The sequence below is a fragment of the Lepus europaeus genome, chromosome 8 (genome assembly GCF_033115175.1).
Source record: "Lepus europaeus isolate LE1 chromosome 8, mLepTim1.pri, whole genome shotgun sequence".
Classification (NCBI taxonomy): Eukaryota; Metazoa; Chordata; class Mammalia; order Lagomorpha; family Leporidae; genus Lepus; species Lepus europaeus.
In genome coordinates, this window is record NC_084834.1 from 77794183 (window position 1) to 77821530 (window position 27348).

Sequence of the window (27348 nt, forward strand, 5' to 3'; positions counted from 1 at the left end):
CATCTCCACAAGGTCACAAGTCCTTAAATACATTTTGCCAAGAATGAATTTTGGGATGAACATTTTAGCATAAGATTCCATTTGAGTCAGCAAATCTCTTACCTGAAGCAATATTGAGTCACAGAATTAAAAAACATAAAGGATTAAGACATTCCTTTGGATTCTTCCCGGTGGACTCTGAAGTCCCTTTTTAACATTTATAGAACTTTTCTGTTATTTAATTACAAGCTGGCAGCCATTTTTTCCAAGATTTTTTATGACAATCTTTTACATAATAGCTGTACACCTTAAACACATAACCAGTACTTGTATTTAGAGCGAGAAGAATGATACTGGGGTCTGACGGGGAAAGCCCTCAGAGAGCGTTGGTTTCTGGGACAGTTTTGCTGGAATCAGTTTGGGCTCTATGGAATGTGGGTCCTGACAAAGGCTCATATGGAGCTTGCCAGGCAGCCCCCCACACCTGGGGAGTGTCCTCGTTCCCCAGATAGCTCTTCCACACATGCCTAAACATGCCCCTTTCATTGAGTCAAGCGTTCCTGTCCCCGAAACTCTGATGAGTGTATTTCTCAGGGCAGTGAACATGGATCCAAATAACACAGGGTAGCCTTTGTAGGAACTTGGCAACCTGTGATAAGGATGGCTCAAGACTGTCCATAAAGAACTGAGAGTTAAGTTGCTGGATGTCCCATTATCAGTTTTCTCTATTTTCAACCATTGCTTCAAATCCATGCAGATCTTTGTGCAAGACATCGTGTTTGGCAGGTCAAAGGAAATAAGAATGAAAATGCCTGGGCTGAACATCAAGAGACCACTAATTTAGTCTGGAAGAGCCTTGCAAACTCCATCCAAGTGAGAATGTAATACTCAAGAGAGGTTCCAGGAAGAAAGATCACAAGCAGGTTGAACAAGCCAGGATGTAAATGGGTCTTAAAGATATTTAAGTTATTTTTTTCAAAGTGCATACAATGAAAATTAAAATACATACATGCAAAGAAGAGAAAATTGGGGCCAATGATGTGGTACAGTGGGCTAAGCCTCTGCCTGTGGTGCCAGCATCCCATATGGGCACTGATTTGAGCCCTGGCTGCTCCTCTTCTGATCTAACTCAATGCTTATGGCCTGGGAAAGCAGTAGAAGCCCAAGTGCTTGGGTCCCTGCACCCATGTGGGAGACCTGGAAGAAGCTCCTGGCTCCTGGATTCAGGTCGGCCCAGCTCCAGCTGTTGCGGCCATTTGGTGAGTGAATCAGTGGATGGAAGACTTTTCTCTCTGTCTCTCCCTCTGTCTCTCTATGTAACTCTACCTCTCAAATAAATAAATAAATAAAATCTTTAAAAAGGAGAGAGAGAGAAAATCAAAGTCTTCCATAAAAGAGGAAATCTGTATTTCTAACAGTCTCAGTAATGGATCAGAGAAATGAAAATTAAAATAACAATGTGATATTTTTCCTTATCTACTAGATTGTCTATAATGGAAGAGTTAGATGGTATTAAATAATGGAGGATTTGGGGGGGTGATGGATATTATTGTCTGTTGCTGGTAGGGGTGTAAGTTGGAGGGGACTATAGGGAACCCAGTGTAACTGAGTCTGCACATACGATCAGTGATTCTTCTCTAGTGTCTGCCTAACTGAACACTCACATGAACAGAAAGAAATGTGGACAAAGGGTCAGTGCAGAATTGTTCATGGTGTAAAAATCTGGAGCTGTCCTAAACGTTTATCAACCAAGAAATGACAAAATTAAGATAAGATGGTACAAGAAGTTAGCCAACAATGTTTGAAAAGGTGTGAGCATCTTTTTGTTTGCCCAATGAGGGAAGGGGTGGGATACCAATGACATTTAGTGAGAGGGTGGCAGGAATGCTTAATATCTTACAAAAAGAATTATGCCCACCTGAACAATCAAGGAATGTTTTTCTTATAAGGCCAATGCTGAAGATATTGTATATATACACACATCAGAGTTGGTAGATCCCCAAATATAATGTTGTTAGAAGGACTAGCTGTGCGCCCAGAATGATATTACTTAGTTTGGACTCCCCCACTACAAACAATCCAACATATATAAATATTAAGGATATAAAAGCATAAGAGTCTAAAAAACACACACCAGCTCAAAAATTTGGTTTCCCATGCAGAAAGAACCACTATTGAGGTGGCTGGCAAAAGAGACTTTAGCTTGATAAAACTTTCCTAATTTAGTGCATTCCAATGGAAAACAACAGATTTATGCGTTAATTGGGTAACTAACACTGAATTAGAGACAAGAGGAATTTGTCAATTTCTCCCTTAATCCAACCTCCAGAGATTCTTTTATTTCATTTGTTTGATCAAAGTTTATTGAGTCCTGGAATTGATTAAGGCAATTAGGTGAAGGCAGAAGAAGAGAAAGAAACAGAGAAGAAGAAAAAGAGCTGGAGACAAAGATACAGAGGTAAAGGGGGAGGGAAAGAGAGACAGAGAGAAAGAAGCAGAGGTAGACCTTTTGTCTGCTTCAAGTCTGCTGGGATCGGGAGTGGCAACTGTTCAATGAGCTATGACAGGAAGGGAAAAGAGCACAGGCCTAGAAGCAAAAGAGAAACGGCTGTGTGAAAGAAACAGAACACCATGTGGTCATGGGAGTCTTTCAGGGTGACTGAGAAAGGGTACTGCAGGGCAGGGCGAGAGCTGAAGCTGGGAGGTGCTCAAGGCTGGATTATATACGACCCAGGATGCCCAAAGTTCCTTTACTGGTGTTTGCAGAGCCTCTTTCGGCTTACTGAGCGTACTTAACACCTCACCGCATGGAATCATAATTGCACAGGCCTTGAAGCTCCTGCAACCATAACTGTATGGAAAGATTGTTTAAGTTTTGTTATTCTGAGTATTAGCAGTAAGAGCCAAATCTTAACAGGATTGAAGCTTGTAAAATCTGGAAGACTCTTTAGGAAAAACTACATAAATTAATCAAAAAAATTTGTATAACCTTTTTAAAAGATTTATTTATTTATTTGAAAGGCAGAGGTACAGAAGGAGGGAGAGAGAGAGAGAGAAAGATCTTCCATCCACTGGTTCACTTCCTAAATGTCCACAACAGCTGGAGCTGAGTGGATCCGAAGCCAGGAGCTTCTTCTTTCTTTTTTTTTTTTTTTTAATTTTTGACAGGCAGAGTGGACAGTGAGAGAGAGACAGAGAGAAAGGTCTTCCTTTTGCCGTTGGTTCACCCTCCAATGGCCGCCGCGGTAGAGCGCTGCAGCCAGCGCACCGCGCTGATCCGATGGCAGGAGCCAGGTGCTTCTCCTGGTCTCCCATGGGGTGCAGGGCCCAAGGACTTGGGCCATCCTCCACTGCACTCCCTGGCCACAGCAGAGAGCTGGCCTGGAAGAGGGGCAACCGGGACAGGATCAGTGCCCCGACCGGGTCTAGAACCCCGTATGCCGGCGCCGCAAGGCGGAGGATTAGCCTAGTGAGCCGCGGCGCGCCGGCGGTCTTCTTCTTTTTTTTTTTTTTTTGACAGGCAGAGTGCACAGTGAGAGAGAGAGAGAGAGACAGAGAGAAAGGTCTTCCTTTTGCCGTTGGTTCACCCTCCAATGGCCGCTGCGGCCGGTGCACCGTGCTGATCCAAAGCCAGGAGCCAGGTGCTTCCCCTGGTCTCCCATGGGGTGCAGGGCCCAAAGACTTGGGCCATCCTCCACTACACTCCCGGGCCACAGCAGAGAGCTGGCCTGGGAGAGGGGCAACCGGGACAGAATCCGGCGCCCCGACTGGGACTAGAACCCGGTGTGCCAGCGCCGCTAGGCGGAGGATTAGCCTGTTGAGCCACGGCGCTGGCCAGGAGCTTCTTCTCAGTCTCCCACATGAGTACTTGGGCCATCCTCCACGGCTTTCCCAGGTGCATTAACAGGGAGCCGAATCAGAAGTGGAGTAGTGCCCATATGGAATGCCGGTGTCACAGCGGGCAGTTTAATCTGCTATGCCACAGCACCAGTGCCTGTTTAACGTTTTAATAATTTCTAAACTCTAATAAATACCTTGTCCAATCTTGCTCACATGCTGCTGATGACAGGGAGATCACTACGTGTCTAGGCGAGCTCAATCCATTATATCCGTGACCGACGGACAGGACGCTCTTGCCTACACGGAATCCCTGTTCCCTGCTTAGAGCTTTCAGCAGGCTGTCCCAGAGCTAGCTCTTGGATTTCTATCAATGACACGTATGCAGATAGTTGAAAACATTGAGAACAAACCCTCTTTTCTTCCCATCACCTTCTCATCCAGACACCTGCTTTCCTCTACCTTCCAATTTAAAACAAAAAAGTCTCTGGCAAATTAAGCTCTGAGATGCAAAACAAACAGCGCAGACCCCTCTTTTTCCAGGCTGCTGGGCACACACAAGGCAGACTGAAATTGCATTCATTTCTTCACAATTGCATCACGCAGCTGATTCACGCGGAACCTACTGCTGATTCAGACTCCCAATTAGGTCATCTTCCTCTGCTGCTCTTACGAGGTGGATGTTTTTGAATTCAGTACAATAAGAAACCTATTTTTTTTCCCTGCTGGGAAACACCAAGTGGAAAGGATGCTGATGAACAGTCAACTTGGACCACATGCATCCAGGGAGAGACAGTGAGGAGCTTAGTAAGGAGTGGCCAGGCCTTTGCCTCCAGCAAATTCCTTGGCTAGTCCATCTGCTCCAACCACTTCTAAGGTCTGACAAGCAGCAGCCTCTGGGTTCTCCTCTGTCAGGGTGACTAGTTATCCTGCCTAGAAAGAAAACCTTCCTCTTTCAAATATTGGAGTGTTGTCTGCGTTTATCAATGTTTCACATACTTAAATGTTTGCAGAAGAGAACAAGCTACGGGCTTTCCTAATCATGCAATATATTATGACTACACCAGACATTGTGTTGGTGCTGGGAATTCACTTCTATCTCCTTTACAATAAAGTTCATTTTCCTGAAACTAAAATAAAAGTAAAGATATAATACATTCTTTTGGTCTCATTTTCCCTGGAGAAGTACAAAAGAGCAAAGAACTACTGTATCTAGAGCAGTACGCCAGGAGCAGTGCTAGCGTCTCCCCTTCCCCAAGGCCCACGCATTGCGGTAAGGTAATTTTGTCTCAAGGCTAACAGAGTCAACAGAGCAGAGACTAGCCAAGCTCAGAAGAATAGTTTGTACTGTGTGTACAAGATTATCAGACCCTGAAGATAACCTTGAAGGAAACAGCGGTGTTATCCCTTCCACGAGACAGTAACAACATAGGAAACAGCCACCCCCCAGAGGACTTTCAGAACTCCCTGGCATCGAGGCGCAGGAAATGAGCCCAACCACAGGCAGAGCAGGCCGGCTCGCTCCGGAAAGCTGGTCCCCCGCTCAGCCTCCTCTCCGTCCATTGCAGTGCCTCCCTGAGCAAGGACCTAGCCCCAGGAGACTGCAACCTGCACAGTTTCTTACTGCGGAGGGTTTTATGGTCCGAATTTGCTGATCTAAGTTCCTATCCCACTTGCTATCTTTTAAAGGAGAGGCGTTTAAACTGCTTCAACCAACCCACACTATACAACACATGTCACATCACTTGTAGAAAAATGGAATTAAAAGATAAGTTTACTTTGGCAAAAAATTTGAAATCTGTGTCTAGTTTTTCCATAGTACACAGTTTCCATGAATTTTTGGAAGATCCCTTGTATGTCACAGCGCACATACATGACCAAGATGTTACAGGCAATGGCACGTACCATTCTACATACTAGTCACTTGAATTTTCATTTCCATTTATTTTGCATAGAAATGGTTGTGACTCACCAGATTTACTGTGAGACCACAATGGGCTGCTCCTGGTATCTGAGAAGTACTGCACAGTGCTGCTATTCAAGTATACATGGACGAGCCCAACGCTGTGGCCAAATGGGCTAGGCCTCCACCCTCAGTGCCAGCATCCTGTATGGGTGCCAGTTAATATCCCAGCTGCTCCACTTCCCATCCAGCTCTCTGCTATGGCCTGGGAAAGCAGTAGAAGATGGCCCAAGTCCTTGGACCCCTGCACCTGCATGAGAGACCCAGAAGACACTCCTGGCTCCTGGCTTTGGATCGGCTCAGCTCCAGTCATTGAGGCCATTTAGGGAGTGAACCAGCAGATGGAAGACCTTTCTCTCTGTCTGTGACTCTGTCTCTCAAATAAATAAATAAATAAATAAAATCTTCAAAGTTTAGATGGACTTCCTCAGCATCGTTTTAGGAATGCACTGTCTCTGGCCCCACTCACACACAGAGCCTCACAGGATCACTAGGTAACTTAGAGCTTAAGAAGCAAGGAGGTGAAGGACTCTTGGTCCTAAGCATCTTAATTCAGTTCAGTAGCCTCAATCACTTGAGTTCACAGAACTTGGCATCTGGGGATAAAGGCAAATTTAAGTTCCCAATGACATTTCAGTACCAACGGGGAGGAAAAATCAAGAATCTGCAGTGAACATGGTTAGAGAATCAGCCATAGAGCTCGTCTAAATGATACAGCAAATGGTATAAAATGAGGAACTCACGGAGGGCTGGAATGAGCAGGGAAACCTTCAGGGAAGAAGAAGATCATGTGCTGGGGGTGAGGAATGAAGACAGGATTCATCAGATAGAGAGAAGGACATCCAAGAGGAGGAATGGCAAAAACAAAGGCACTGGGGCTGCCAGGTGAGTGCTATAGACGGGCAACTGAGTGCCTACCTGGAGCAGAGTTCATGTCGGGCAGGGGAACAAAACTACAGCAGAAGAACTGGTGAATACAGAAAACAATCTTGTACCTTGAAACCTGAGCTCCATGTCCACTTAGCTTATATATTTCTTTTTCTTAGAAAATGTATTTGTTTATTTGAAAAGCAGAGCTGCAGAGAGAGAGGGGAAGACAGAAAAGAGAGATAAATCTATCTGCTGATTCACTCCTCAGATGGCTGCATTGGCTGGGGCAGCACCAGGTGAAACCCAGGAACCAGGAGCTTGGTCCAGGTCTCTCAAGTGCGTGCAGGAGCCCAAGCATTTGGACCATCTTGCACTGCTTTCCCAGGCCATTAGCAGGGGGCTGGAATGGAACTGAAGCAGCCAGGACTTGAACTGGCGCTCCTGGGAGATGCTGGCATTGTAGACAGGGGCTTAGCCCACGGTGCCGCAACACCGGCCTAGCATGGTATTTCCTGGTGATGACATTTCTCAGTAGCTTGCGCCTACAGGTCATTCATACATTTCAGGGCACGTTTTTCCTCTTCTTGGCAAAGAGAAGCAAAGTAGAACCCAGATTCTGTCCCAGCAGAGCTACGAAGAAGACATATTTCACACTCCTGACTGTGTGAAAGTCGCTCAAATGGCTGGGCGTGGGATAGCCAATGAGAGCACTCGGGAGCGTTGACTGTTCCCTCAGTTATTCTCATGACCTCTGACCTCAGGTGAGCGCACACGGCAAAAGCGTGACATCGGTGCACTCCCGTGCCGGGGGCCGTGGATGCGTGTCTCATCGCCCTGACTTCCAAGCTGCTGAGTTTTGGCTCAACCTCCGCAGTCCTTCTGAACACAACGGTGCTGGGACATGGGACAGACTCCGCAGGCGTTCCCACGCTGAGCAACCTGCCCTGGGCTAACCCGTCCTCAGCATGGCGCCCACTGCCCGGCTGCTGCTCTCAGAGTTGTCTCAGGATGCTTTGATTCTACGGAAGAGGAAGCTCTCGGCCCTCGGTGCCGTTTGAAATCACAGCTTTGGGATATTTAGCTCCAGAGTATCAGAACTGTGATTTCCATTATGGGTAGGCTGTGCCGTAGCTGAGAAGTGTCCATGCTAGTGTTTTAAGTGTCATATCCACAGGTGTGGGCTCATCTTCTCACCGATCACAGCAATGGGCCCTGTCCAAGCAGAGGGAGCCCATGGAGGCCTTGCCAAGGGTTTGGGAAGTTGCAGTGCGGCTCAGCCAGGCAGAGTGTGATATACAGGGGAAGCTGCAGAAAGACCACCACGACCTTCCCTGGAGGGAGGGCTTTGTGATGGAGTCAGCACTAGCACTATGTCCACTGGCATGTGTACTCCTAGCTCAGCGGCATGGTGAGGCCAGTGGCCCCAGGCTTTTGGGGGCAGCCTGAGTGATAACAGAAGCAGACTATGTGATAGCAAAGGCAGACTATGTTCATTAAAGGCAGGTCCCAATCTCCTTGAGGGAGTCAGGCACAGCTGAAGGAAAACAGGATTGAAAGGGAGAAGAGAATTCTGTGGGAGTTGGGGACCAGGATAAACCTGTTTTTACAGGAATCTGAGGAATGAGGCAAGACATTCTGGAAGTGGAGACACGGAGACAAAGATAGAAACTCAGAGACAGAGTGGCACTAAGAGTAAGAGGCCCAAAGTCCAAGAGCTGTAGATGGAGGGATGGAGATAGAGAGGCAGGATGTGGACACAAAGCGGTCCATTGGCTCACACACCCGGCCAGAGGCATGTGGTGCCTTACAGGTCGTGCACCTGGAGGGTCTTCAAAAAGCACATGGAAAATGTGTAGTATGAGAAAACTTCGCATGAGTTTCAAAATTGTTTGCACCAACATAAATCGATCCTTTAATTCCACTTTTCTATGAATTTTTGATGTTCCCTCATGCAGACATAAACTGATCCAAGAGACAGCGACAGGGAAATGAAAGAGAAATAAAGAGGCACAGGCACACAGAGAGGCCCCCAGAGCCTGATGCGCAGAGACGGAGCAATACCCCTGGGGTATCAGAGAGCTGGAGGAGCAGCTGAGGAGCAGCCACTGGCTGGGGGAGGGGTGGGAACTGCATCCCAGCACAGCAGAGACCCTTAGGCTCACCCCCCCCTGCCCTGGGGCCTCTGCACAGTGCAGCAATGCCTGCAAGACCAAAGGGGCACCATTGTTCCCCAGTGGCTGAGACACAGGGAACGCTTGAGTTGGACTTGAAAAAAAATTTCATGGAAAAGCAGGGATCCCAGAGATTCTGTCAGATGTACTCATGGGAACTGCTTGACTCTGCTCGACTCTGTTTAAGCTCATAACCTGTGCCTCATAAAATGATGGCTCAGGGCTAATTGTTTTTGGACTGTGGTCACCACTGACAAGATACTATTGTGGACTAGACTGGAGGTAGAGAGAGACACTTCCAGGAAGCCACAGCTGCAGGAACTTTGGGGAATGTAAGAAAACAGATCCTTGTCTCGTTAGATATCTCTTCTCTATGCCAAGGCTCAGGTGATACCTCTAGCCAACATCAATTTATCCCACAGTACTAACCACTGGGAAGAAGGGGCCTGAGTGAGACCAAAGGCCATGAATGCAGCCTTCAGTTCTGGTCTTCGTTTTGACTCAACCTGGGGGGCAGTTCAACACATATCTATTGATATTTTAAATTAAAGTATTTTATTTATTTGAGAGGTAGAGAGAGAGAAAGAGAGAGAGAGAGAGAGAGCAAGAGTGAGAGACAGAAGCAGCGGGGTGAGAAAGAGCCATACTGAGCTCCCATTCACTAGTTCACTTCCCAAATGCCTGCAACATCTGGGGCTGGCCCAGGGTCAGGATCAGGGTCAGGGCCAGAGCCAGGATCTGGGAACTCAACCCAGACCTCGCACATAGATGGCAGGAACCCAATTACTTGAGTTTTCACCCCTCCCAGAGTCTGTGTAAGTAGAAAGCAAGAGTCGGGAGCCAGAGCTGAGAACCGGAGCCAGGTACTTGAGTGTGAAACACAGGCTTTTAAACAGCTGCTCTTCATCAAGCAGTAGTCTCTGGTGGAGAAGTCAAAGACGAACATACACCTACAGCCTTGCTCCTTAGGAGTTCACCAACAAAAGGAGTTTACTGTGCCCTAGCCTAAAACAGCATTGGCATCTGCAGAATGGGTATAAGATTACCTGGTGGACCCACCCAACACACCATCTCCTGGTGGTGAGTCAGAACCCAGGATCAGTAACCTGAAACCTAGGTGACTTTAGAAATTTATAGGGATAAAGCAAAAAAAAAAAAAAAAAAAAGTCTTAGAAGATACTTGTGAAACATTAAAGCTTTCAATACATGTTTGACACCATTTTTAAAAATACCCCAAAGCAGTAGGATTTGTTTTATTTGCATATGAATCACTTGCTATGCTTAGTTTAGTGGGGTTGTTGATGTCTAGTCCTGTTGTCTCCCTTCTATTCCCAGGTCAACTCTCCTTTCTTATTTACCAATCTATAAACTGGCTCACTAATTAGTTTTCATGGCTCTGGACCATTGTCATCCATCATGCTCAACTACTAGATAAATCCACCTGAAACAAAAGCATGATGACCATGTAATTCCATGTTCCTACAAACATTCAATCCTTGCTTCATGTCCACGGACCAAATCTACTTCAAGTGCTCTGGAATCTGGGCCAACTGAAATATCCAAACTTTAATGGAGAGGAAAGACCACACCCGACACCTGCTTTAACCAGACACAGGGGGAGATGGTAGGATACATCTTACCTAAAGATAAGAGCGAGATTATATACATGGTGTGGCTGCAATCTCTCTCTCTCTGTGTGTGTGTGTGTGTGTGAGAGAGAGAGAGAGAGAGAGAGACAAAGAAGCCGAACAATATCATTTCAGGTGGTTGTACATGGCTGGCCTCTTTGGTGTCTTTGTTTTAAAAACTTTCAATAGTTAATATTACATTGCTATATTTTAACTGTTTATTATTAATAATTTCACATATAATAGAAAGTAGTATAAATATATTATAAATCATACACTTAAATAATACTCATATTTTAGGTAAAATAATTTTTCAACTTTTGCCATATTTTTTCTTTATCCATATGTTTTTGAGAAAGTTTTAAAGAACATTACATATAGAATGACACTTTAACATTAAATAAGTCAACATGTATCTCCACAAGGTAACATTCTCCTACATAACTCAAACTATTATCCAAACATATCGTTATTGTTCTTACGCTTTTTAAAGTTATAAGCATTTTCAAACAGACACAATCTAACCACAGATTTTGGGAGCCGGTGCCAGGGGGCAGGGAGTGAGGGTGAGGACCACAGAGAAGCGAGGGAGCCCATGTAGCTGGGCTGCAGTTGGTTTCAGGCAGGTCCACATTCGGGTCAGAGCCAGAAGTGAATGGGCTCAGAATAGTGTTTCTCCCCTAGGGGAGCTGGTAGGATCCAGAAACTAACCCAGGCTTTAAAAAGTACTCGAAAAGTCTCGTTATGACAGCAGAGCTACAAGAGGAAAGGGGAGCTTCTCACTGAACAAGGCTGAAGTTGAGGGTCGAGTCCATGAGAGGCAGAGATGGAACCGTTGGGACTGAATGAGTTAAGGAGAGATGGTGCCGTGTGCTAGTTACAACACGGTTTGGCCGCCAAAGGATCACCTTCCTTTTTTAGAATCCAAGATGACAAAATTGCACAGAAAGAGAAGCGAGCCTATTGCTGTGGTCGATGTCACAGCTGTGCAAACAGGTCTCATTAAAACTCCCTTTATTGTACTTTATTTACCTTATGGGCTGTAGTGTACTTTCTTAGTCTATTCAATTCTTCTACTCCTGAAAGTGGAATGTACGCAACATTCAATATGACACTGATTATTTAGGGTATTGACTTGGCTTTGTGTGCATGTCTACTATGTGAAGAATAGAGAGAATAATGTCTTCTTCAACGAACTTTGTTGGTTGTAGTCATCACAGAACCTTCTTTGCTTCTCTGAGTTCAGCACTAATATGTTGTATTCATATACTAAGAGAGAAGTTTCATGAAAATTAGCAACTTGCATTAGTAGCCAGGGATGTGGGCCCCGGACCAAAAGTTTGGACTTGAAGGCCTTCTGGCCTGTAACTCTGGGCGTGTTGGAGAAGCTCTGGCCCTCTATTTTCTCGGTTGTAAATGGGGATGTGTTAGTAACAGTACCTGCTTCTCAGAGTTGTGTGAATTAAGTAGATTTACACATGTAAAGGGCTTAAAATAGTGCCTGGCGCAAGGCAAGCATCCAATCAGCACCAGCTGTTGTTATTTGACTGCATAGCTTTGACCTGCAAAGCAGCACTGCACCGTGGGTGTCTCGGGTGAGCACCCAGCTATGTTCCTCTGTTCCCCTACCTGCCAGGGCTCCAGCCTGGGCAGAGCATTTATCTTCAATGAGGTCACTGGCTGCATCTATGAGAGTGATACTGTGATGGCAAATGGACACAATGCATGTGAATGCATAGTGTTGGCACATAGTAGGTGGTCGGTAAACAATGCCTATCACAGCGGGGAAACAACCTGATAGAGAACTAAGCCTAGACACTCTGGGACTGGAGGCCACCTGGTTCCTCCACATGTGGGTCCTCAGAGCCAAAGTTGGAATTTTTTCTCGTCTTTTGAAGGTCAGAGCTGGGGTAAGCAAGACGTGTGCCTCGCAACAGGGACCTGTGTGTTTCTTCCCATTTATTCGCTGGGTCAGCAAACTACCAGCTGAGGGCCAGTTCCTGCCAGCCACCTGCTTAGTATAGCATAGACTGAGAGCCAGCAGCCTCTGCGCATTTTGAAATGGTTGGGAAGAAGATGACTATGTTGTGATTCATGAAAATCAAATGAGGCTCACGTCGCAGTGTTCATGGATGACAGTTTCTTGGAACATCTTCTCGCTCATTGGCTTCTGTGTTCCCTGGCGGGTTTTGCACAGCAGTGGCAGAGGGGGGAGCTGTGACAGAGATTATAAGGCCTGCAAAGCTGAGGATAATGACCATCTGCTCTTCATTTGAAGTCTGTGGCTACTTACCTACTGTAACTTTCTTTTCACATGCAGATTACTGGGCAGAGGCAGGAGCATTGGCACAGTGGTTAGGATGACACTTCGGATGCCCAGGACTTGTATCAGAGGGCCTGGTTCAAGTCCAGGCTCCACTTCCAATCCAGCTTCCTGCTAATGCACACCCTGGGAGGCAGCAGATGGTGGCTCAAGTACTTGGGTCTCTGCTATCCACCCAAGGAGACCCAGATGGAGTCCTGGGCTCCTAGTTTTGGCCCGGTCCAGCTCTGGCTGTTGCAGGCATTTGGGGAATGAACCAGCAAGTGAAATATCTTTGTTTCTCTGTCTCTGTGCCTTCCAAAGGAAAAATAAATAGTATGCTCTTATAAAAAGAATGTGTCTGTAGATATGGACCTGTGTTTTACAGCAATTGGATAATCTTTGAGGCAGCCTTAGTGTGTCCCTTATATGTTGTATTCGCTTCTCGGAAAGGCCTGGCCAGCTTCTTGGTCTGAGGCTAAGGCACCGCGCCAATACCTGAGCTACAGCGAGGAGGGCTTTTCGCGGTAGTGAAAACTCAAGGGATTCTTAGAAAATAACATGATGGCAGCCTTTCTCATCGATTTCTGCCCGGTGGGATCCTGGACTACGAGAGCGGCCCAGCCAAGTCTCAGAGCCCAGGCGCTCAGCCCCCTCCCCGGACACCTTGTGTCTGCTCCCTGGCGGGGCCAGGCTAGCTGTGCACCTGCAGCCATCCCTGAAGCTCACCGGGCACTCATCAACATCCTTTCCTCAGAGAATCTGTCTTTGAAGCACACATTTCTTCAATCCTGCCCCGTCTGTGCCAGGCCCAGCAGGAAACCCTAGCCAGCTCTCCTGACTGCTCTCTCCCGCCTCCACGCTCTTGTCCTGCAGGCTCCAGCATTACGGAGCCGTCGCTGCCCTCCTCCCTGACACACGCTGCTCCAAGCCTGGGCCATAGCCTGCCATAGAAGAGTACCCCGCAAAGCCGCTGGGTGAGGAGCGCCCACCTGCGCCCGCTGCGGGGACAGGCGCTGCCGGGCGGGGTGGGATCTGAGAAGGAAGATCCCAGGAGCGGAGAAGCTGGGCCACCGGGCGACTGCCGGCAGAGGCCCGGGGCGCTCCTCTGTGGCTCCCCCAGCACCTGCCCGAGGCTCTTCCAGGGGCCCCGCGAAGTCCCCTCTGTAGGTTTGGAGAGCGGCCACCTCGTTCCCTACTCCCTACCTCCGCCGTCTGACCCTGCACAGCCAGGGTATAAATGAAATTGAGCCAGCGTTTCAGATGGCTTTACTTCTCCTTTGCTTTTGGACACATGGACGCTTTTAGGACGAAAGAAAATAAACGTCTTGAGACTGACGCTGTATAAATGAGGCATGGGAACGCAGCTGAATTGCTTGATTTAGAGACTTTAGGAAATCGTAAAGCTGTGCTTGAGCAAGTGGATAACATTTGTCCTAGAAAAGCGAATGAGGGCTCTGTTGTGGCTCAGGGTTCAGCTGGCAGAGCCTAAGAAAAACAGGCACCAAGAACAAAGACTTAGGATATCGCCCCCATGTAACCACGAAAGACTATCTCTTCATTGCTACCAAAAATGCAGGAATAAGACTTTACCTCCAATGACCTATTAAAAATAACTTAAGAATTAAGTCACTAAAACCAGCCACCTTTTGTCTGTCCCTTGCATTAAATCGCTGTGATTTTTATGAAGCTTTTAAAAAATGGAATCGATCAGAAGGCTTGAAACTGATCACACCTCACCAGTGCATTAAAGGGCCAAAGAGCAAGTGTCATTTATATGTGGAATTCTGCCAGAGGCTTCAAGTCATTGTCAAGGTCCCACAAAGTATCAGGTATACAGAGCATCTCAGGGATGTGCTGGTGGGGCAGCTACTGCCTCAGACTGATATTGAATATTCAGCTTTGCAAGCTGATGGCTAGAGCCTTGGCAGCATGCAAGCGTTTATACCAGGGAAACAGGCACATTTGAGACATCAGTATTCCTTCACTCCCCACCTCTACTCCTCTGATTTTCCAACATACCATGGAGTAATATGTTTAAATACACCAGGCTCTCGGGGTACTTTTGGAATGGAATGAACTGATTAGTAACTCCTAAAGTTCCTAAAGATTATTGAATTCTACACTTAAGATGGATGAATTCTGGGGCCGGCGCTGTGGCGCAGTAGGTTAACCCTCTGCCTACATCACCAGCATCCCATATGGGCACCGATTCTAGTCCTGGCTGCTTCTCTTCCTATCCAGCTCTCTGCTATGGCCTGGGAAAGCAGTGGAAGATGGCCCAAGTGCTTGGGCCCCTGCACCCTCGTGGGAAGACCAGGAAGAAGCACCTGGCTCCTGGCTTAGGATTGGTGCAGTTGCGGCCATTTGGGGAGTGAACCAGAGGAGGGAAGGTCTCTCTATCGCCCCTTCTCTCTAACTCTGACTTCCAAATAAAAAAAAATCATATTATAAAAAAAGAAAATGCTCACCTTCAGAGATCCTGCAACCATTCATCTGATATGTGACCTCAGCAACAGGAATTTTAAAATTCCTTGGGCTGTTCTAATGCATAGCCAAATTTGGGAGTCGGTCCTATAGAACACTTTCCCCCAGTAACTGTAGGCTGCCTTTTGCCATGGAACTCATCCTCACACACGTAATACATTTCCAGGCCTTCTGAAATTGAGATGTCAGGACATAGCGCGGTGTTTCATGTTGAATGTCTATTCCTTGTGAGAGAAGACACAATTCTGTTTCCCCTGTGAGGTTTACCTGTAGAGGCTTCCCTGCACCTGGTGCAGCACAGACATGTCTTTGTCATCTAAGTGTGTGCCAGTGGTGCTCAACCATAGAGTCTAGGTTCAAGGACTGTCCATTTCCTTAAAGAACCAGAACTGCTGTTCCCTTTGTCTCTTTCCTTCCTGAGGGTTTCTGACTATAGCGGGCTGGCATTCCAGATAAGGAGACACAGAAGGCATTATAGCTTACTGAGTCCATGAAAGCTCAGCGTCCAGCTTTAGTGCTTGGATGCTTTGACATCTCTTCTGAGTGCTTGTGGAGGGGGTCTTTTGCCTCTTGTTCCTCTCTCTGAAAGGACAGAGAAATCCTGGAATTCTGACTTCCCAATAAGTGGAACTTCCCTTACTGAAACTTCTAGCTGTTGTATCTGATGGACAATATGAAGGGTGAGTGCAATGCTGAGGCCTCAATTGTATAATCTATAGACAGGAATTATTGAGACCTTCCACAGGGATACAACATCAGAGGATACAAGCCCTTCAGTCTGAACACACAGATTTTATCTCTTTCCATTGTTCTTTGATGAAGAACATAGAGTTGGAATCCCAGCTTGGACATTTAATGGATGTACGACCTGTGAGCAAGTTGTTCAAACCTGTCTGGTGCTTGTTTTGTCCTTCGTAAGTTGGAACTGTCAACAGTTGCTTTGTCATGGGGTTGCTGTGAAGACTTGGAGCAGTTTAAGCAGACAGAAGGCACAGGTGGCCCTTCTCCCGAAGCACAGGTGTCAAAACCTGTCTGAGCGCATTCCCAGTGCTTTCGGTGAAGGTTCAAATCCATAGGAAATCTCCTGTGCCTCTCACGTGCAATACTTGCCCCTTTCACTAAATGTCCGGATGAACTTTGCCACCTGCGTCCCTTCTTAAACTGAAGACTCCACCCACGGAAACTCATCTGTTGGAAGCAGAAATTTCATCTTCTTTCTGGATTGTTGGTATTTGAAAGGCTCCACTGCATGCATGTAAGAGCTCACATATGCAGTGTCGGGAGCAACAAACCCAAGCAAGATTGCTACAGAAACTTCCTCATTTCTTCTTTTGAAAAAGTCCCTCTCGCTCACAGTTGGGTGGGCTGTTTATCTCGCCACCATCTGTTACTGTCATTAGGACAGTGATCAAAGCTCTCGAATAGCGCATTTATTCCTGAACCAGTGGACAGCCAAGCAACCTCCTCTCATCCATCCCAATTCTGTCCCTTTTCTCAAAGAATGTCCGACACTTGGCTTTTGTCCCATCTTCCGATCTACCTGCTTTCTGGAAAGATAATCTATGCTTTTACAATGGAATTCATTCCCCAGAGGGGGAAAGTTAGCAGATACAAATGAATCAAGTGACAAGGAGGGAAGACTGGGGAGATAGAGAGAAAGGTGCTTGCGGAGAATCAATCATCCATCAACATGAGCATTTGAGTTCACCCAAGAAGTGCTTTGAAAAGAGGATCTGTTCTCTTACTCACCCCAAGTCCTGGAGCAGCTCAACGTCTTCGTCTGGTCTGCTCCACGGATCAGAGGGATCCTGGGTGCCCATCTTCCCTTCTAGAAGTTCTGCTCTGCCCATCCGCGCCCTCCAGTCCGCTGAGTCCCGGCCAGGTGCTGTGGGAAGAGGTGAGCTGGGCTGGCTGCTCCTCGCGCTCCTCAATGAGAGGAGTCTGTGGTGGCTGTGAGCCTGCAGCCAGCAAGGAAGTGAAACTTGGTTACTCCTCCCACTACCACTCACACCCTGGCCCTGAGGCACTGGCAGGAGTGCCTGTCAGTCAGGAAGTATGCAAACTTGGGTAGCTACCTCAGAACACCCACACTGCGTCCTGCAATGAGCGGTTTCAGTTAAAGGAAATAAAAGGAAGACACCCCATGTGGTGCTAGACTATTGGTTCAGACTCTTCATATGAGGCCAAATCTTGGCTTCTCCCTGAAGCTATTAGGCTCTGACTTGGGGAAGAAGGAGTATGCACTCATTCACCCCACCTTCTTGTTTTACACACAAGGAGCATGGCGGAAGTGTCTGCATCTGGGACATTTTTAGAGTGGATAAAGAAATCAGAGCCAAGCCGCTAATCTGACCTTAAAGTTTTTTTTTTGTTTGTTTGTTTTGTTTTGTTTTTTTGGCGGGGGGGGGTGGGGGGTCGGGAAGAACTTTCTCAATATATCTGCCGGATTACTCAAGCTTTCTGATATAGCTCCGATGCTCAGGTTGACAATTATTTTTTCCCCTGGAAGAAGGGTTATGCGGGAATAAGGTAGGAAAGTGTTGTAGAGGACCACGCTGGTGTCATCTAATGGGGCACTGGAGAACTCACCGGGCTTCCTTATACCTGGTGTAGCTTGGTATTCAGTGTCACGTGTAAGAGGAAAATTCCACCTGCCTGGAAGTCCTGAGGGGAAGCTACACTGACTCAATCCTTGGGAAGTGGGACAAAGAGCAGTCGCCAACGCATCGAGAGTGCTTGTCACATCCTGTCTTCTCTCTGCGTGGACCTGCAGGAAAGAACGGGCTTCTGGGCTCTCGCCTGCTGCTCCCTTGTGGGTTCACCTTGGTGCTCCCTAACTTGCTTTTCCCAGTGGGGTCTGTGGCTGGCAGCAGTGGCATCATCAAGAGCTGTGAGCACGCGGCATATCAGGTCCCCCAGGGCGTGGTGAAGTTTGAGGAGGATCGCTCTATGGGATACCAAGGCTGCAGAGCCGCTGTTCCGATGGGTGCAGAGGGACGGCTTGGTGGCCAGATAGTCCTGTCCTCTACATTCTTCCCCATAACCTCTGGCTGCCCGCGACTCCTGAGACCCTCGATTACTCTGGTTGTCAGTGAGAAATTCCTGGGTGTCTAGAGACAGCCCGGGAGAGACTAAGCGCTGATAACACGCACAGAGCTGTTCGTGAACCGTTACAATTCTTTTGTCTTTCAGAGAGGGTGCAAGGTCTACTAGTACTGAGAGGCCAGTGCACGCCAGGGGGGTGCAAAGTGCGCACCGGCTGAGATAGGAGAACAGCTTTCGGGCTCGACTTCCTGTTCCCTTTCTGTAGCCCTTTGTTCAGTGTTTTAGTAGCTGTCTCCTTCTCATTTTACAAATTCTGGTTTTTCTTTTTCTAATTTTCCTTTATTTATTTATTTATTTATTTATTTATTTATTTTTATTTGATTGGGGGAACCAGCCGAATCTATTAAGTCAATCCCTCTCTTCTTTCTTGACCTTCCTGCCTACCTCCCCTTCTCATTTGCCTGTCCCATCTTCCATTTTTCCCAGGATCCCTTTCGTCCATCCCGCTCCTGCCCCACTAACTACACTGTCAGTGTTGTAATGGTGCCAGCTGCTTGCAGCATTACCATATGGTTGCAACAAAATGCTGGGCACTCACAAAAATATTTGGTTTTTACCTAAGATTGACTCAATGTTATAATTTTTAATTGTCTAGATGTTATAATTTTTTAATCAAAGACACCTCAATTTTACTTCCAAACACCTTTCTAAAGTATAATTTATAAAAATCTTGTCATTCACTTCCTATTTATTTCAACAATCTCTTTTGAATGATACTGACTCCCAGCACTGAATTTTTCCAAACTGGTATCACAAATAGATACCAATAGTCCTGATCATTTTACAATTTAGAGCATCTTACTCTTTGTTAAAAAACATTTTACTTTTCGGAGCCAGTATTGTGGCACAGTGGATAAAGCCACTACCTGAGACACTGACATTCCATGTGGGCACTGGTTCATGTCCGAGATGCTCTCCTTCCATTCCAGCTCCCTGCGAATGCCTGGGAAAAGCAGCAGCAGATGGCCCAAGTGACTGGGCTCCTGCCACTCCCCGTGAGAGACCCAGATGGATGAAGCACCTGGCCCAGCCCTAGCCATTGTGGTCATTTGGGGAGTGAACCAGCTGGTGAAAGATCTCTCTCTCTCTCACTGTTTCAAACAAATGAATAAATCTGTAAATCTGTATATATATTTCACTTTTCAAGAAGTAATAGGCCTTTACTGAAATGACCACTAAATTCTAATCATCCATTTTTCTCAAAAACAATAAATAGAATTTGAGGAGAGCTAATTTGTCCAACATTGAGCTTCCTCATTAGAAGAATGCACTTGGCACTCTTCTAAGGAGAACTTGTGAAAAAATGACTTCTCCATAGCGATGAAGACTCTTTTCAATGTTTTCCTGATTTATTTATCTCTGCAGAGAGCTTCAGTGTCACAAAGTCTGATTTTCACCTGGCCAGCTCTCGGCAGCGGGGGTGGTCCCCTGAGTGCCTGGATTTGACTGTTGTTGACCTCTCATCTCCTTTTCTTCAGCGTCATCTGGGGAGGTACCACTCGGAGAGAGAGTATCTACTCTCTCTTCTTCTCTCTCCGAGGATCTACTCAGAGAGAGAAGCCTTGGCTTGGGGCTCAGCTGGGTTAAGGTCGCCACAGCGCAGGGTTAGGTGAGGCTCACTTAGTTTTCCAATGCCTGCTCTTCCTATCCAAGAGAAAGAACAGAGGATGAGCTAGAAGCTGAAAACAAAGGAATAAAAGGAGTTTCTGCAGAAAGGGGAAGAAAAGATAGAAACACTTCCCAAAACAGCCCCTGAAAATGGTGCAATGAAGCATTGGAGTCCCTTCCAAATTCTGTGTTGAAATCTTCATCCAGCAACGTGCTTGTGCCAGAGGTGAGGTTCTGTAGGGGTGGGTTAGGAGTGACTGGGATTACGGCCTTGGTGAATAGCAGCCCAGAGCACTTTCTGGTCCTCCTTCCGCTGCATGAAGACCCAGTGAGAAGCCAGTGGCCTGCCCGCTGGAACAGGGCCCCTCTCTCATCAGAACAGGAGTGAGCTGATGCCTGGTAGTGCCTGCTGCCCCTGGAATTGTGGGAGATAAATGCCATTATTTATAAGATCCCTAGTCTATGGCACTTTTTTTTTTTTTAATAATAGTTGATGAAGACACACAGTTTCCTGCCTGATCCAAAAGCCTGGAAGAATCAGTCAAGTGGATCCACGGTGTGAGCTCCCAGATACTCAGTAAATATTTCATAAAGGTCAGTTTTACTCATTGAGAAATACAAGATTGCCAAGTGGAGATGCCAGTGAGGCAGGCAGAGGTGAGAAGCGAGCTCTGTTTTCCCTCTTGGAGCCCAAGTGGATCATGACTGATCATGTGCCTGTGCTGCCTCTCACCAGCCCCCTGTCCTGGCTGCTTTTGCTGTCACTCCTCTGGGCAGTCATCTGACTTGCCTTTACGTTTGCTAACCCAGTTAGGCCATAAGGTGTGCTGGCCTCAGCTTGGTTTCCATCGTGTGTTTGGGTGATTACTCTTCCCTGCTACACATGGAATCCTGTCACTACCACCTGCTGTCAGATTCCTAACCATCTACCTGCTCAGCCCCAGGCAGCCATGGTCAAGCGAAGAGCATGACCGATTTACTTTCCAAAGTTCTATGGGATAGGAGAGTCTTCAGAAAGGAAGACCAGCCCCGCCCCCAACCAACACCCAGGAGAGAGGGCTTGCTTTCATGCAAAGTCTGATGACAGAAGTGGGGAGTTGTGGGGAAACTGATTGGACAAGAGGCTCCGATCTAACTACGGTCAACTGCGGGGACCCAGCAAGGCCTGTTTGTTCAGATTCTCCAAGGTCTGTGGGTGCCCTGGGTAAAGGGCAGGGCACATGGCAAATGAGGGTCTTTTGATCTACTCTCAGGGGAGGTATTCCACAAAGTGACCTCTCTCGGTTTTGTGTCTTTATCGGGGGAGAAAGATGCATGGGGGACAGGACAGAGAGCTCTTGTTTGCATAAAAGGCCCCTTTGGCTCCAGCTTAAAGATACTCAACACACTAAGAAAGCATATTTTGAAATATCACGTCCTGACACTATAGCCATGCACCTCAAATCAGATAGCTGAAAACCACACACATTTGATTTCTTAGTTCCAGGGGTCAGAGTCTAAAGATCACGATCCTGGGGCTGGCATTGTGGCACACTGGGTTAGGCTGCCACCTGCAATGCAGGCATTCCATGGGAGCGCCGGTTTGTTTCCCAGTTGCTCTGCCTCCTGTCTAGCGCTCTGCCAATGTGCTTGGGAAAGCAGTGGGAGATGTCCTGAGTGCTCGCACCCCTGACACTCATGTGGGAGACCCAGATGAAGCTCCTGGCTTCTCTCTGACTCAGCTCTGGCCTCATGTCCATTTGGGGAATGAGCCAGCAGGTGGAAGACCTCTCTCCCCTTCTCTCTGTAACTCTGCCTTTCAAATAAATAAATCTAAATTAAAAGATATTGGCAAGGCTGTTTCCTTTTGAATGCTCCGGGGAAGCATCTGGGCCATGGCCAGCGTCAGAATTATTTGGTCAAATATTCCAAGGGTTTGGTTAAGCATTATTCTGGGTGTTTCTGTGAGAATGGTTTTGAGTGAGATTCACTGTTAAATTAGAGAACCCTCGGCCGGCGCCGTGGCTCACTAGGCTAATCCTCTGCCTTGCGGCGCCGGCACACCGGGTTCTAGTCCCGGTCGGGGCACCGATCCTGTCCCGGTTGCCCCTCTTCCAGGCCAGCTCTCTGCTGTGGCCAGGGAGTGCAGTGGAGGATGGCCCAAGTACTTGGGTCCTGCACCCCATGGGAGACCAGGAGAAGCACCTGGCTCCTGCCATCGGATCAGCGCGTTGCGCCGGTCGCAGCACGCCTACCGCGGCGGCCATTGGAGGGTGAACCAACGGCAAAGGAAGACCTTTCTCTCTGTCTCTCTCTCTCACTGTCCACTCTGCCTGTCAAAAAATAAAAAAAATAAAAAAAAAATTAAAAAAAAATTAGAGAACCCTGAGTGAAGGCACTAGGGTACATTCTGTAATGTTACCGGGCCTCATCATATCAGCTGATACTTGAATAGAGCAAAGCGCCCAGCCTCCCCTGGGTGACAGAGTTCTCCAGGGATTTCTTTGGGCTTCATTTGTATCATCAGCTCCTTCCGACTCTATGGCAGGCAGCCTTCAGATGGGACGGACTGGACCTGAAACCTTGGCTCTCCTGTCTGCAGCCTGCCAGCCCATCCTACAGAATTGGGGCTTGCCTGCCCCCATCATCGTGCAGCCAGTCCTTCATCTTAAATCTCCCTCTCTGAACTTCCACTTTGACTCTGACCCTGTCGGAATAAGATTGAAGTCGGCAAACCCTAAAGGCTTCCATAGCCTCGGCAACTCATGACTAGAGCCTAGGGAGATTACTGATGCCATGAACAAGAGTGTCAAATTGTTAAATCAACAACAGGAGTCACTGTGTACTTACTCCTCATGTGGGATCTGTCCTTAATGTGTTGTCCAATGTAAAGTGATGCTATAGCTAGTACTGAAACAGTATTTTCACACTTTGTGTTTCTGTGTGGGTGCAAACTGATGAGATCTTTACTTAGTGTATACTGAATCAATCTCCTGTATATAAAGATAATTGAAAATGAAAAAAAAAAAAACTTGGTGTTAAATTGGAAATTACATAGAAAATTAATCAATTTTTTAAAAAAATATCATGTAGGATCTCTGTCATTAATGTGCTGTACACTGTTATTTAATGCTATAACTAGTACTCCAACAGTATTTTTTCACTTTGTGTTGCTATGTGAGGACAAACTGTTGAAATCTTTATATATACTAAACTGATCTTCTATATATAAAGAGAATTGAAAATGAATCTTGATGTGAATGGAAGGGGAGAGGGAGCGGGAAAGGGGAGGGTTGTGGGTGGGAGGGAAGTTATGGGGGGGGGGGAGCCATTGTAATCCATAAGCTGTACTTTGGAAATTTATATTCATTAAATAAAAGATTAAAAAAAAAATCTCCCTCTCTGTGTCTCTCTCCCCCCACCTCCCCGCTCCCGCCCTCCTCTCCACGTTTGCTCTGTTTCTCTGGAGAACTCTGACTGCTGCAGAAACCATAGATCACAGAGCAGTAATTCTGCTCCCTTCTGCCAAGCCTTGACTTCAGCACTTACTTTACCAATTTAAGACATCGTGTCTTAAAAATATGCAAACATCTGCATCTGAGGGTTAGTGTGACAGGTGCTGTTTGCGCTGGCGGAGCGAGGTACCATCTGCACGGAAAGGTCACGCTTAATCATCTTGGCACTGATTTCTGACTAGTGGAAGCCTGTGCTAAAATGGAACGTCGAACACGCTGGCTTTTGCATTGAAGTTTGCAAATGTAGCTGCCAGCTCAACAAAACGACACTGAGTCAGGTCACACGCGCGGGGACCCTGGGGACCGTACCCAGACGCTCTTGGTCTTCTTGGGTCTAGCTTCTTCTTGAGATTGCTGTATAGGTGGCAATAGACAAATAGCAAAAATTGTTTGACAAACTGGCCGCTGGGGTATTTCAGAGGTTCTCAGCTTGCAGAGTGCACCAGGGAAGATTCAGCTTTGGAAACTGGGTCAATCTGGAAATCTTCCCTACAACGTGAGGGAGTGGAACAGCTTAGCCAGTGGTCACTGTGTTTGTGTCCACATTGGCTAGGTGGGAAGAAATGAATGCAAGGGGTCTTGGCACTTGGAGAGGAGCACTTTAATGGATTGGGCTTCCTTCCTTACCAATTCCAGTGATACACAAATCAGTACCTTAGTGCTTCTTTTCTTATCACCATTTTTGTTTTCCTGGACTTGAATTGAATGAACGGAAACTTGAACCTCAGGTACTGGTTGCCTTTTGGTAGTCTGTGTAAAATAAGCTTCCGAAGAGTAAAACCTGTGGCTTACATGTCCTGGTGTGACTTTCTTTGAAGCCACATCAACAAGTATATATTTCTTAAAATAGCCCTGGAAGCTATGAGAGTTGATATGATAGAAAATATAACTCTAGTCCTGCCACCCAGTGATTTAGCTTGGGGATTAGCCCTGAAGTCTGGTGCTTTCAGCACCTCCTCTTGTCCAAGTCCATAGGCAGGACCCCGTGGTGAGGATAAGTGGCCACTAGGTGGCAGTCAGACAACATTAGTGGGGGCGGGGGAGGTTCTGTTTATCTGGTTTAACCCGCTGCTTTTCTCCTCTCTATAAAAAGTGTCGTTCTTTATTAACGTAGCTGAATTTCAGGGATGTTACCCAACACCACATTTGTACAGAATACCTTAAAAGCCAAACTATTGTCCAAACTATTCAGTTATAATTCATGGCTCGTCTCATCAGGTTTTAAACGGCTCAATTCTTAATTCCATTCTCCTATCCCTTTAAGGCTTTAAGACATTCCATTGAATGATTTGAATGAGCAGAAAGTGTTTTGACACTAAAGCTTCAACTTTATAGCTAAATATTTTTTATTCCTACAAATGCAATGTATTTTAAGTATTTTCCCCCTCGACTCGTTTAGAAATACAAATTTTCAAGGGTTCTCATTCTTCATTTAAAATAAGGAACATAGACAACTACAAAACAGCCAAAGTGGAACCCTGTCCAATGGGGGCTGGCAGCAATGAAAACATCTTGAGAATTCAGCAGCACAAGTGCAATGGAAGCTGAGAACAGCTCCCCGGGAACAATTCAAAGATTTTTCCTTTTAAGATTTATTTTATTCATTTGAAAGGCAGAGTTACCAAGGAAGAGATGGAGGGAGAAGAAAGAGAGAGATCTTCCATCCGTTGATTCACTCCTCAAATGGGAGTGGGCCAGACTAAGCCAGGAGCCATCAGCTTCTTCTGGGTTTCCTGTACAGGTGCAGGGACCCAAGCAGTTGGGCCATCTTCTGCTGCTTTCCTAGGCACATTAGCAGAGAGCTGGATTGAAAGTGGAGCAGCCAGGACTCAATCCAGAGCCCATATGGGATGTAGGTATTGCAGGTGGTATGTTAACCCGTTGCTTCATAACACTGATCCAAGCAATTTAATTTTTGTCACACTGCCTGCCTGGCCCATGGAGGAGTCTGAAGTTTTCTTGCTAATCATGTAAATATGGGACCTTTGGTTTTTTAAAATATTTTTAGTGGTGGTAAAGAGCAATTTCCCTTCCTTAACATGTATGTAGTTTTGCTTGTTCTTGGTTTCTTTCGTTACGTAATGGAGATCATTAGAAAGTGAATTTTTTTCTTGTTCTTTTTTTTTTTAAATATGGGATGCCAGTATTGCGAGCAGTGGGTATTTATTTTTAAAGATTTATTTATTTATTTGAAAGGCAGAGTTACAGAGAGTGAGAGGGAGGGAGAAAGAGAAAGAGATCTTCCATCCACTGGTTCATTTCCCAAATAGCCACAATGACAGAGGCTGGGCCAGGTCGAAGCCAGGAGCCCGTAGCTTCTTTTGGGTCTCCCACATGGGTGCTGGGGCCCAAGCACTTGGGCCATTGTCAGCTGCTTTCCAAGGCCATCAGCAGGGATATGGATCAGAAGTAGAGCAACCAAGACTTGAACTGGAGCTCACATGGGATGCCAGCATTGCAGACGGTGGCTTTACCTGCTACTCCAAAATGCTGGTCCCAAAAGTGAATTTTTTTCCCCAGAATGTTAGATAGTGGGGTGGAAACAGGAAGGAAAGCAGAGTTACAAATAATAGAAAAGGTTTTTAGAAAAAAGAAACCGTGGCCGGTGCCGTGGCTCAACAGGCTAATCCTCCGCCTTGCGGCGCTGGCACACCGGGTGGGCAGGGTGGCAGGGGAGAGGAGTAGCAATCCCGAGACTCCCAAATGGATTCTCTTCATGAGACAATTGGTCTCCTCCTGATTGGACTAGCCCAGGAACCAGACATGCCAATCAGTCCTCCTTCCAAGGCTACCCCATCCTGGGTGTTTGACCGTGGGCCGACTCCTCGTTGCAATTCTCTGTCTGGACAGTGCCTCTCATCTTCTAAAGTGGCTCAAGTTTTAGATTCTAAACTTGGCCTTCTCATTATAAAATGCAGGGCTTGGACAGTTTTCAGAGAGCAACATAGGGGAATCACCTTGGAGTCTCCTTCTGCCCCCAAGCAGTGCCAAGAGGCGGCCAACCTCAGGTTTAACAGCATTGCCTCCACCTGCCTTTAGCCATATCTCCTCCAAGCAACCAATACCGTGTGACAACAGATTAGAGCAAACCTCCAGTCCCGGGGTTATCTGTTGTGGCATTAGCCGTGGCAGCCAACCCCAGCCCCGAAGTGCCATGTACGTGTATGCCCACCAGGCTGACAGGTAACCCATCCAGCTCTTGTTTTATTTAGTGCTTTGCAGGGCAGCTTCCAAAGAAGATAGAATTTTCAAAGCACTTCAACGAAATCCAAGCCACATCAGCCTGCCCGCCCAGCCTCCGGAAACCTGAATGCCTCCCACAAAAGCCTTTTCCGAAAGAGTGGATAGGAGGGAGCCAGCACTGTGTCTCACTTAGTTAATCCTCCGCCTGCGGCACCGGAATCCCATATGGACGCCAGGTTCTAGTCCCGGTCGGGGCGCCGGATTCTGTCCTGGTTGCTCCTCTTCCAGTCCAGCTCTCTGCTGTGGCCCGGGAAGGCAGTGGAGGATGGCCCAAGTCCTTGGGCCCTGCACCTCATGGGACACCAGGAGGAAGTGCCTGGCTCCTGGCTTCGGATTGGTAACAGCCATTTGGGGGGTGAACCAACAAAAGGAAGGTCTTTCTCTCTGTCTCTTACTATCTAACTCTATCTGTCAAATAAAAAAAAAAAAAAAAGGAAGAAAGAGTGGGTAGGAAGAAAACAACAACAGAAGAGGCTTGGGTTGAAGCAAAAACAGTAACAACAATGGGACAGACTAGCAGCAAATAGAATAAATTTGGTTATTGAGGGATGGGTTCAAGCAGAAATTTAGCTAGAGTGAGTGAACCGAAGCGAGGCGAGGAGGGGGCACTTCCTGGGCCTGCCCTGCCCCTTGACCTTTATGCTCTGCGGAGGGCTCTGGT

At 46.9% G+C, this 27348-nt stretch overlaps 1 protein-coding gene across 1 annotated transcript in view; it reads right to left on the reverse strand.

The window, feature by feature from the left end:
• The window catches only part of DAPP1 (dual adaptor of phosphotyrosine and 3-phosphoinositides 1), a 54681-nt gene extending 37594 nt beyond the window's left edge, over positions 1 to 17087 (reverse strand). The window contains exon 1 of the mRNA XM_062199140.1: positions 16987 to 17087. Coding sequence (XP_062055124.1) covers positions 16987 to 17087 — 101 coding nt within the window. The remainder of the gene's footprint in view (positions 1 to 16986) is intronic.
• Positions 17088 to 27348: the final 10261 nt, after the last annotated feature.